The sequence below is a fragment of the Crocodylus siamensis genome, chromosome 3 (assembly GCF_052110815.1).
Source record: "Crocodylus siamensis isolate JL-2025a chromosome 3, ASM5211081v1, whole genome shotgun sequence".
NCBI classification, from domain to species: Eukaryota; Metazoa; Chordata; order Crocodylia; family Crocodylidae; genus Crocodylus; species Crocodylus siamensis.
Window position 1 is genome coordinate 228,785,902 of NC_143397.1, and position 12,860 is coordinate 228,798,761.

The 12,860-nt window shown below is 42.0% G+C and overlaps 1 protein-coding gene across 1 annotated transcript in view; it reads right to left on the reverse strand.

Annotated features, from left to right (window-relative positions):
• Positions 1-1,651: 1,651 nt before the first annotated feature.
• Positions 1,652-12,860, reverse strand: part of EIF3E (eukaryotic translation initiation factor 3 subunit E) — a 51,158-nt gene continuing 39,949 nt past the window's right edge. The window contains exons 11-13 of the mRNA XM_090040507.1: positions 4,843-4,945; positions 4,144-4,278; positions 1,652-1,817 (exon numbers count right to left, since the gene is read on the reverse strand). Coding sequence (XP_089896633.1) covers positions 1,779-1,817; positions 4,144-4,278; positions 4,843-4,945 — 277 coding nt within the window. The 3' untranslated portion in view covers positions 1,652-1,778. The remainder of the gene's footprint in view (positions 1,818-4,143; positions 4,279-4,842; positions 4,946-12,860) is intronic.

Below are 12,860 nucleotides of genomic sequence, written 5' to 3' on the forward strand. Positions count from 1 at the left end.
TATTGTCAGACAAACCAATGAATGACAACTACAGCTCATTTAAATATTTCATACATTTTCAGGAAGCTTTTGACAGTGCAGACAGAAGGTCTCTGAAGAAAACATGAGAAAACTGTGGATTCCCTAGTAAAGTTAGCTGGAGTCCTTATGAAGACAGCAAATATTATGTGATCTCCAACCAGAAACTGTCTGGTTTGACGTTACTCCTGGACACAAATAAAGGTAAGTCTTATTCTCGTTGGTGTTGTCATTGAGTTTGTTATGCAATGGATCTTTGGCACAAACTACAATTTTATGAGGATATTTTATGCTTGGAGATTGGACTTGCTGACATCCTGTCTCACTTTAATGTAGTCATCAGTACAATTACCGGTTCACCTTCACTTCATTTTATTAAGTAAAGCAAGACCAATAGTCTAGTTAGAATCTAATAATCTAATAGTTCTATCACCTGCAGATAGGACTAGCAGTTAGTGCTGAAATGCAGCTTTGTGGTGTTAAAACCAGAGTTATGAAAAAAGCAGCATGACCTCGATTTCATCATTTTAGAAGGTACAGCAATACTCAAAAGGTGAGGTTAGGAGTTCGCTTACCTAAACAGCACCTTCCATTATACTGATGATTACATGGCAGATTTGTGATGCAACAACAACTGGTAAGGCAACACTGCTTTCAAGAAACTCATGCCAATATGGAAGTTAACATCATCATCTTTAGCATTAAGCTGCAAATCTTCAGCAGCATATTCCAAGAATACTTCTGTGTGGATCAGTCATGGAAAAGCAACAAGTCTACTCAAAGGAAATCGAAGGGTTTCAATGTGGGTGCCTTCCCCAGACATTCAGCATAAAAGTGGTCAGACAAGTGGGCAAAGTGACCAACATCTGTGCACATACTACAGGCGAGAAGGTTAACTTATCTAGCATTCTTAAACTAGGGCCAATGTAAAGAGGCCCATTTCAGTAACACCAAGACAAAGCAAAGAGAAGTTGAACTTCATGACACATAAGAGCTGAAGGAGCAACTTTACAAGTTAACAACCTGAACAAATTTGAGAAACCTGCCTAGGTCAGGAAAGGCTGGTGAAAATTGATATCTGCCTTATGCACTTAGCGGATTGGATTCAACCTCATCCCAAACCCCAGTGCTTATCTGCAAGTCCTCAATGGGAAACTTGGAAGGACCGAAACCATCAACTCTGGATCATAGAATCTAAAGTTCAAGACACTTTTTCAAAGGCTGTAGCAAACAATTTTTTTTTATATTAAATTAGTCATTAGAAAAGAACAGAACAACACTATTTGCACAAATTACATTAACTAAATTTCACTTTATTTTCAAGGATCTCTGCATACTTCAGCTGCATTAGAAAAGGAACAACACTGCGTTCACTGGAGCAAAAACAATCACAGCTCCATTTTATAAAATGTTACAAGTGCAGGATTGCTGAAAACAGTGTTTTCTCCACATGTGTATTAAATACACAATAAACATCGTCTCCACACATGTTTTATTTAGATGTGTAAAGGACAGAACAGCTGAGTTGATACTATGCCAGAAGATATCATGGTCCAGTGAGGAACAATTAACACCATGCTCTAATCAAGCATTATGGTTAATTATCTACTAATTCAAATGACAAGACACACAGTTAAAAGTAGCCAAATTTATTCAAATCTTTTTTGCTTCAAACAAATTTTTACCTTTTTCAAAAAGGTATACATCTTTCATAAGCTTTTATAAAATGAAAATTTAATCCCAGCCAGCTCAGAAGTATTTCAGTAGAAGCCAGAGTCTTGAGTAGCCCAGTTAGGTGCCTAAAAATGTATAAAACAAATTTAAGGATAATCAAGAGAGAGAAAACAACAGTTAATAAAACAAATCTGTAACCATGCTGAAACTTTGTTCAAGACAAGACAGTTAAAAAGCAAGCTCCTTGTATCTGTTAACAAGTGTACAGTTATTTGCTCACATTGTACAACATATTTAAAAGTAAAGGCTGGTTAAAATATTTCCTATGTTAACCTCAAGTCAATCATGTAGACACAAACCTCCCTTTGGTTCAAAGATGCAGAAAAAAGCCTAGTATTTCTTAACTCAGTCCTAGAATTTTAAAATACAGATATACAACATGTATTTTGGCAGTTGGAGAAACTTTTATAAAACTGAACTACTAGACTTCTTTATGACTTCCCTCAAAATAGTAAGCTACTTCAAAGTAGCTTGCTAAACATTTTTCTTCAATATTTTAAGGACAGCAATGAAAGCCAATGCTAAGTTCTGCTATTTTACATTTTTTTGATTTAGCTTAAAACATTTATTTTTGAAATCTTAGTGATATTACATGTTTGTTACAGGTAAAGAACCTTGTACAGTCTTATGCCTTTTATTCTTTGTATTACAGGAGGTGCTCTGGGAACGGAGAAGTAGGCCAAAAGGCAGATAATTTTTCCATTAACAGTAAGTTTAACCATTCATTTATTTTCACTTAGATTATACTAAACATGTGGTTGAGCTCATTACAACTTCTACCCTTTAATTAAATTAATGCTAATTAAGTTTTAAGATTTTTTTTTTTTTTTTTTTATGTAGCTACTTATTCACAGGGAAGAAAAAAAGAGAACAACTAGCCCCCAAGTAAGATCTGGATTATGGTGGATAATGCATGCAATATAAGCCTGGGAAAAGAATCATATGTCAACACAGTGGTGCTGTGTTGCCCAAAGCAATGAATACAATACATTTGAGAGGACAGTACTGTTCTAAAATCAGTGCTGATTAGGCCTCAGCAGGAATACTGTGCCCAGTTTTGGACACCAGAGGACAGAGAGAAACTGGAGAAGGTCCAGAGGTGAGCAAAGATTACTGTTTTGGAAAGCAAGTTGTCAAAAAAAGGCTGTAAAAAAAGAATTAGGCATGTTTAGCTTGGAGGAAAGGCTATAAAAGGGGAGAGGGAACACGATAGGTAGTTTTCAAATATTTTAAAAGATGAAGAAGAAACATCATTCTCCCTTGTCACAGAGGGCAGGACACATAGCAGAGAGTTTAAACTACAGCAAATTCCAGGAAAAACTAGTATCCTGTTATGCTTAATAAGAACAAGCTGCCTAGGAAAGTTTTAGAATCTTCTTCATTGGAGGTATTAAAGAGGAGGTCTACAAACAGCAAATCCTGCATCTGCGTAGGAGTTAAACTATAATATTCAAACACGTCCTATTTGTCCTCATTTCCATTCATCTTCTCTCCAAGTGCATCTCTACCTGCAGATCAATGGATCCCAGATAGTTCACCTAAATGATGATTAATCATGAAGTGAGAGCAAGGTTTACTCAAAAACCAGGATCTCTATTATAATAGCCAAGGATCAGCTCTTGCCAGCATACAGTCTGGACACACAAATAAGTCACTACAAGCTAAATGGGGGTGGAAATTTAGTGTACTAGTTGTTCTCTACTAACTGCTTGCCTACCTACTCTGCATTTCACTAGAACTCCTCAACAGAAGGCAAGCTACTGAGAGAGAATTAGCCTCCAATTAGAGCAGGGGTGGACAAAATGCGGCCCGGGGGCTGGATGCGGCCCACCAGGGCATTCTATCTGGCCTGTGGGGCCCCTAAAAAAATTTAGAAAATTAATATGCATCTGCCCTGGGCTGCCTCTCATGTGGCCTTCAATGGCTTGCTGAAACTCAGTAAGCGGCCCTCTGCCCAAAGTAATTTCCCACTCCTGATTTACAGCATAAACACAGTTAGTACTGACATGCTACGAGTCCTTGCCCTTGTTTACTTCTTCTGTATAGTCACCTTAGTATGGCATAAACACAGCTTCCCTTCTCTATAGTTATATGGCTGCTTCTGTACATGCTACCTATTAGGAATCAATTTAAATAATTGCCCATTCCCTTTTCAAGTAGCAAAAGGCATCATTAACTGGTAAAAGGACCAGAAGACAATGGAAACAGGGAAATTTGGGAAGAGCAAAGAAGTTAGAAGAAACATAGAGCAAAGATGCAAGGACAACTGTACTTTTAAATGTATCCAGAAAGAGAAATAAGTATCATTGAGAATAGGGACCAACCAGTGTCTTGTTATCTCTTGAAGTTAAATAAAGATGTGAAAAACAGAAACACAAAATTTGTACCTACCTCAGACCTGCCGCTCTGGTTCAGTTTTTTCTCAATATTCATAGCCAACATCTGACTCCGAAACGACAGGCTTTTGGTCTTTTCAATCACTTGCTGATAGGGTGAGATTGCATTGTTACCCATAACTACGTGGCCCTAGAAATTAAATAGGAAAAAAAAATCCTTCCTGTAACAAACAGCTTCACTGGAATGAATCATAACAGTTTATGCCTTTTTCTATCAAACACAAAATAATTATCAGGAGTGTGAAAAAATGTAAAAATTAAATGTCATACATATCCTTAACTCTACTCTCTGAAATAGAGAGAGAGGGTCAAAGTGCACAGGGCTAGACTTCTAGCCAAATGGCCTGATTTGAGTAAGTTAGTTTTTCTCATTTTTCAACTGCCACCAAAATCAATAGGGTGTTATAATTTTAGAACTGACCCTAAACAAAGCATAGGGCCATCACATTGTTCAACAACCTACATTAAAATTACATCTGAAGAATTAAAAGATAACAAAATTAACGTATGTAAAATTAAGATTACAGAAAAAACTGTATGATATTATAACCAAGACATACAGCTACTTAGAATCAATAGGCAAAACATAAGATACTCAGGAGAATGCTAGAACTTACTGTTAGCGACCATTAACAAGGTAATTGTCACTAAGCAAAATCAGCTGGACTCTGATACAAACAGGTATTAAACTTACCAATTTTGAATCAATCTTGGCATCCAGCCTTGCATTTCGAATCAGATTGACAATCCACCGTTCTGCTTCTTCAGGGGTCATATTTAGTTTGTCTGCCAACATGCTAAAGAGGAGGGGGGAAAAAAGATCAAGCACACTTCTTAAAATGGTATCAATCTAGCTGTTCTGATGTCATACTGTGTCACAAAAAGCAGCGTCTCATACTGGGAGTCAGTTGATTATTTTAAGTAATTAAAAAAGTTACCAAGTCAGCTGCAACAAGAATGATTCTGCCCCGATTTCATATTTGGAATTCTATATGATGTATATTTTGTCACAGAAGAACAGATAAAACTTTCAACTGGATCAGTATGTTTCAGCAAGTACCCAGTTACACATATAACAGAACTATATTTGAGTCCTTTCATCTAACCCAGTGGTCTACAACTTTTTAAGGTAGGAGATCATCTACCACTCACCGCCTCTACCGCAAACCCAGTGGTAAATCTGTGGGGAGGGAAGGGGGGCAGATTGAGGCAGAGGGAGAAAAAATTATTTGGGGTCCCGCCTCCCCAGCAAGTAAGTCCCACCCGGCTGGGGGCCCACTCAACTTCCCTTTGCTCCTCCCTCTGTGGCACCGTCTCTCACCATGGGGACCTCAATGTAGCCCCCACCCCTCCCCTCCTCCACAGACTGGCCTGCTAGGCCGAGGCACGCGTATGCATGCATGCAAGCACTCAGCCCCCCCCACACCTCAGCTCTGGATCGACTCCAAGAGGCGCCGAGATCTACCACAAGAGGCTCCAAGATCTGTTGGTGGATCGAGATCCACTGGTTCCAGTGGATCTAACCTATACTATTTAGCAACTTAAGGGGGAGACAGGAGTGCAGCTCCCTGCTGTTACTGAGGATGCGTTCTGAGTTACAAGGGTCCCCCAGACCAAACAGAAGCTCACTGTTGTTTCCAGCAGGGAGGGGAATCTAGCTACTGGCTGAGAGCCTGCAGCCCGTTTCCCCTAGCAACAGCCCCTCCTCTCTCCCAACCTCTCTCTGTTTTCAGAACGGGAGGGAGGAAAGGGAGCAGAGGAAGCTTCTTTTAGGGGTTCCTCAGCTAGCATTGGAGGATGGGGTGGGTGAACTGGAGCCTCCTCCCCCACGTCAGGGGGGCTCCAATATACCCAACCTCACCCTCCAGTGGGGACTGAAAAAACCCCAAACCAACTCCCTCCGCTCCCTTTCCCCACTCCCATTCTGAAAACAGCAACAGGCTGGGAGGCAGTGCAGACGCAAGTTACAGAAGATGCTATGTCCTGAAACATCTTCATTTGCACCCTCATGCAAGGAGGATTCAGATTTTTGCCCAATTAGCCATTTTTAAGTGGTCTGCAGCCATGCGCTTATTTAGTCACGGCTATAGACTGCTTTCTGTGGCCAGATCGGGTGAAAATTATCACTTCTGTGTCCTTAATTTAGGTCTCCATATAATTCACATTGAACATACTGGTATTAAACTTTGACAATTATCCAGAGTACACTATATTTTTGTGGGGTATTATTAGGTCCAATTCCTGAACAATAAGTTGATCCCAGATCAGAAAAAGAAGTGATGGAGTGGGGAGGAGGGGGGCAGAAGGGGATTCACTTAAGACTTTAACCCACCTCCTTACCCATCTTGGAACTGGTATGTACCAAGCCAGGCCAACAGTGTAACTGAATGTGTACCACCTGTCCGTGGCTTCAAGAGCCTTTATAGCAACCAGAGGCTGTTTGCCAAAGAATGCCAGGATACTATGGCAACAAGGGAGATAATGGCCTAAAACTGCTACAGGAGCAATAAGGCTTTAGTGCATCCTGCTACCAGTGAAGAAAGCTTTGTAGTAACTTGCATCGATGGAAATCTTACGTTTTCATATCACAGCGTGCAAGCCATCAAATTATATAGCCACATTCTTAAGAGCACCTCTTTAACAGTTACTCAGCATCTAGCATTCCGATTTACTCTTGGCTATAAGAAAAATTTTAAATGCCAAATGGTTAATGAGACTGTTAGCATTTGTTCCAATTAAGAACTAAGAACAGATCCCAGACAGTTTCTGTGGTTAAGTTCTGCTGGACCCTCTAAAGAGGGGGGCTGACAAACAGTGTCGGGGTTATAAACTGCTATGCAGGACCACAGAGGTGCTCTAGAGGTGCTGAAGATTTTACTTCAAAATGGTGCAGTTTCATGGGACCCCCTATGTGCTCAGAGCAGTTGTGTATCTAGTCTTTTACTCAGCAACCAGTTGTGAACAAGCGATCTAGTTCTACTGTATGCCCTCTGCAAAAATCACCTCAATATTTAGCTCAAAAACAGACAGAAAACGCTTACTACTGATGTAGCTGTTTCAGAGAAATAGAACTGATTAACACATGTGGAAACGCTACAATTCCCAACATGTTTTGATTCACTTGTCAGCAGAGATCCTGGTTTTTTTCTGTTTAAAAAAAAAAAAAAATCACAAATTCTCTAACAAAACCCCCAGAATTCACAATTAAAATGAAATACCACACACATACACCTGCGGTTTTTTTCCCATGAGAAATGGAAAATCCTGATCCCTGCTTATCAGCACCAATAACCTGTACTTATTTTCTCTGCTACAGATAAATAAAGAAAAGTATGAGGAACTGTTCTATACAACTAATTCAATACTTGCTGGTGAGCTCTAGTTATTACTGCTATCACATTCACTGTAAAATGAAATCCCAAGTTCTCAACACATTAGAAACCAAGAAGGCTATATACCATCATTAATATTTAATACACTATTCATTGATACACCATTTAAAATCTGCTATTTTTAGTTCTCACACAGTCATCCAAATATTTTATAAATTAGAGCGCTCAATGCCAACAGTTATTAAATAGCTTCAGTATATCATGACTATGTATTTTAGAAACCTAAAAGCATTAAATAAGATTAGGCACCTAAATAATTTCACCAGAACATGAGAGCAACTAATACTATAAAGAGACATCTGAGCTGGTTTTCCTTTTCCTGAATGCTAGCTGGATTTGGATAAAATTAGATAACTGATTTGTGGAAGTTTTTCACATTAATTTAATTACTGATTAAGCACCATGCAGCTGGTAATTTGCTTTGATGTGCTGTATCATGACACTTGTTCCTAAAACTTCAGCGTTTGTGACATAAAAGATCCATGACAATTACATCACTGATCTAAAGATGATGCATTATACTCAGTTTATACTTGCAAATCCTTATTCTGAAAGGAAAAAAAAAAGCAGAAAGAAATGCATGTAATTTCACTTAGTGAAACAGGCAGTCTTTGCTCTGGGCATAATTCCTGCACTTGGCATTTCTGTGGTTTTCCAATAAACTGTGTGTACTTCCTGCCAGCACCTGCCTCATTTTGGGAACTTATGTCATCTTTCTATCAACCTCCAAGCTTGGGTAATATCCAACTGCTTTTATCTGTAGTTTCTGACCCAAAAGTAAAACTTGCGATATCAGAGATATAGGCCAAAGTTCCTCCTCACCCTATTTATTTTTGCAATTCACTTTTTCCTTGCTTTAGCAGTACTTAAAAACTTTTTTCTTAGCAGTATCATTTTATTCTCACACTAACCATATCTTCTTAAACACAACCTCTCTCTTTTCAATATTTCAGTTTTGGGGTTACAGTACTGACAAAACTTAAATGCACAATTTGTACAAGATTTTGTTTAAAAATGGAAGGCATGGCTGAGTTATCTTGCAGGTAGATCCCTACCAATTCATACCTAACCAGAAGTCTAAGATGGATAACTACATTTTGAAAGGTTGCAAAAACTAAGTAAAATTATTATATACTGTAGCACAGTCCATTAGGTTGGTGATGCTTTAGTTAATCTTGCCACTTACTGTGAAGATGGTAATTACTGAGCCTGCATTTCTTAAAGGTTTAACAACAAACCGAGACTGCACTATGTGAAACAGGAAAGCACTTTAAACTTAAAAATACTTTCCTGAATTAGAACCTAAATATCTAGTGAAGAATGAGTGCCTAAAGTAACAGTTTCCTTAAATGGCCTTTTCTCAAGCACAGTCTTGGAATGATGGTTTCTTTGGAACCTGCGTGGCTTTCCTCTCCAACAGAAAGATCTGTTATGTTTTTACCACAGATGAACAACATTTTCAAACGAAACACCAACTCACTATTAAACTCATTTTAATTTTAGTTTATTCGGTCTAACGGGGTGACTTGATATTGAGGGGAAAAGAGGAGAGGGGGAGGAATGAAATCCTACAGATCCCAGTTATCACTATCCTGCAAAGCTATTCACATGCAGTTCAATTATCTGTTGTAGAGAAACTACTGAGACAGAGAACATATTAAGTAACTAGAAATAGCAGGAAGAGTTTACTGCAAGGGTGGGCAAAATGCAGCCTGTGAGCTGAATCCAGCCTGCCAAGGGATTTTGTCCAGCCCGTAGCAGGTGCCATGGCTCCACCCAGGACAAGAAGTGGAGCGTGCAGCCATTCCCACCACCCCCCCAGGGCATATACTGGGGTGGGGGTGGAGCAGCAGTAGGACTCGCTTCCTGGCAGCCCCAGTAGCTCCTTTTGCCTGCCACTGCTACTGGACTCGGCCCTGCTGCCTGGGCACCCTGGCCCATCCACCCCACACTTGCTGCTGGGCAGGGCATACCGCTGGGCAGGTGGGATAGGGCTGTGGACAGGCAGGGAGAGGTGTCCGGAAATTGGACGAGCAGGTGGAGCTGCGATTTGGGGGCTGCACAGGGCCAGGGTCTGGGGCAGAGCTGTGATATGCTGCCCATATATCCCTGCAATGGGCAACAGTTCTGTGGGCAGGGGTGTGCAAGGAGCGGATTGTGGCTCAGCTCTGGGCTCAGGCCCAGGCCCTGCCCAGCTGTCCTGTTCCTGGACACAGCACATCCTGCAGCCCCATCCTGTCTGCCCAGCCATGAGGGTCCCAGATGGCCTTCATGGAGATCCCAGGATCATGGGGTGGTGAGGGTGATTCATGGAGATCCCAGGATCATGGGGTGGTGAGGGTGATTCATGGAGATCCCAGGATCATGGGGTGGTGAGGGTGATGAGTGTGGGGCCGGGGTAGAACTGTGATCTCCGTACACCGCTGCCCAACACAGGGGCATGTAGGCAGTGGAAGGTGGCTCTGCTCTGGGCCCAAGCCTCACACAGCCCCGCGATCACAGCTCCACCTACCCACCCTGTTCCTCCTGCCTGCCTGTGACCCCATCCCAGCTGCCCAGCCTGGCCCAGATAAACATTAATTTTCTAAATTTTTTAGGAGCCCTGTGAGCTGGATAGAATGGCCTGGCGGGCTGCTTCTGGCCCACAGTCTGCATTTTGCCCACCCCTAAAGGGAGTTTTGGCAAGCTGTTGGGGGGTAGGGGGAGCTTACCTGGTTCGTGACAGCTCACTGAAACTATGTCACTGGCCCTCTGGCCCAAATAAGTGCCCACCTGTGGTTTAATGGATTTATGGACCACATTGCAAAAAAGTAATTTTAACTATCTGGCTGCATAATTCTATATGGGTAATTAAGGTAACTAAGAGATGTTAAAAGCCTGAAAAAATAAATCCAAGAAATAAGAATGAACACTCACTGCCTGAAAGGAGGGATAGAAAACAAACCGAACTCATAGGGCTTTTGAAACATATTTCAAGGCATGAGTCAGAGGTATAGCTCCCATACAAAAACCAGCTAAACAATAAAATTTGGATAAGAGGTGAATGCTACAAAATATTTAACATAAAAAAATACTTTTTTCAGTTTGCCAATCTATAGTTCTGCCACTTACGTGAAAGACTTCTGGCTAAATGATGCACTGTTACATATTACATGGTCTTTAAAACATACAATATATATCTATAGGCAGAAGCTGCTGCCGCAAGGCAGCCTGGGTGCAGGCTCCAAGCAACTGTAGCAAGAAGGACCTAACAGCAGCGAGGGGGAACCAGACACTTTTCCCCTATGCCCAGCAGCAACTTCTGTCTGGCAGCCACCACTGCTCATCATGGGTAGGCACATTCACAGCAGGCATGGAGTGAGCCCAGGTCAGGGGCTGTGTGCATAGGTCCCAGCCCATCCAGAACGGGTCCACTCTGGCCAGGGCGAATCTGGAGTGGGTGTGGGGCAGGCTGGGGTTGTGTGCTCAGTTGCTGCTGGATACTGGTGGCAGTGACAAGTTGCAGGGCGCGCAGGTTCCAGGCTGTTGCAAGGTGGGCAGCAAGGGGGAAGAAGGAGGGTGCTGATCAGCCCGTGACAGTTCCCCAAAACTGTCTATTGTGACCTGCAAGCCCAAATAAATTGCCTGCCCCTGGAGTAGTATATCTATACTATCTACATGCCAAAAGCAAGCTTATTTCTGGTTTAAAAGCTAACAATTATTTTTACATTCAGGACATGTGTGGAAAAAAAAAAATCAACACCAGATATATGTAGCTAAAATACACTTGCAGGTACATGCATGTTTATAACCACTTTTTCCATTATGTAACTAAAAAAAATGGAGAGTGAATCTGACTGCATAGCTGCCAAATTATTCAAAAAACCTAGACTCCTTAGGAAACATAGGTTCCTAATAAGATCACGTAACACTTCTACTCCTATGGTCAGGAATCTTACACTGTACCCCAATGAAAATGTTGAAACTTGCAGACATCTCTCTGGCAGCCTTTAATACAAAAATTTAAAAGCTGCCTCTAAACATTTAATGACAACAATGTAACTTAGATTCAAAGCATTAAAATGTGCTTACAATTCAAGCAACAACAAAGCAATATGCACCATCTGTTTTACTTAGAACAACTTCAAGTGAAAGCACAGAATTCTTGATCAGCTGTAAACGCTCAGTGTAAATGAAACAAACGCTATAGAAGACATCATATATTTTTTTTAAAAAGCATGTTTGCAAATTTAAAAACTATCAAAAAAAAGAAAAATCCAATACTTCTGTGAATGGACTAACAGACCCAGGAATTCAACAGAAACTGTGGTTTAAACACCACCCCCCCAAAACTTCAGTAACACTGAAGGTGAAGTATTTAAATGAGCAAGACCTGCTGTTGTGGTTCAGTGGTAGATTCCTTGTCTGTCACATGGGTGACCTGGGTTTGATTCCTTTGCACACTTATAACTATAGCCATGGAGACACCAAAAATCTGAACTTGGTTTAGTCTTTGGATTCTGCCTCAATGGGCCTAAAAGGAAGAAATAGACAATCTGGGCAGTTTCCACTCCTCCATACTCCTGCAAAGGCCCTGATGACCTCTCATGCATACAGAACGATCTAGAAGGATTGTTGCCTGCTAGATAAGCAAGGTCCAAGAGATCCAGAGAGGGGAGTTTGCTTGATGTGATGTATTTAAACTAGGAGTCAGCAATCTACAGCCCACAGAACTTTTGGATCTGGCCTGAATAACTGTGTCCTCAACAACGTCTGGCAGCAGAAGCTCTATCTGGTCTCCCTGTGCCATGTCACAGTTGACCATACCTGGACCTTCAGTGAAATGGGAAGCTGTCCCTATGTGGTGCCACAAATAGGTAGCAGGGAGAAGCAGCACAGGCAGCTGTGTCCTAGTGCAGGGGTGGGTAAACTATGGCCTGTGGACCGGATCTGACCCACGGTGGGGCTTTGTGCAGCCCACACTGGGTTCCGTCTAGCCAAGGCACTACCCAACCATGGCGTGCCCTGCCAGCCCCTGGGCACACAGCGGAGCTGGAGCACCTCTGTAGCTGGACTGCCTGTCTAGCGGGGAAAGTGGCCCCTTCCCCTCGGCACCACCAGGCAGTTCTCACCGCAGCCAATTGGGCCACCCTGTAGCTGCTCTGCCACCGCTGCTGCACTGGGCAGCCCAGAAGCAGCAGTGATGGAGATGCAGGGCAGCTGACTAGGGCACAGACTCCAGGTGGCTGCAGTGAGAACTGCCCAGCAGCAGCAAGGAGGTGCCGCTCCCCACCCCAGGGCTGAGCAACAGTTTCTGCCTGGCGCCACTGCTGCTGCTGCT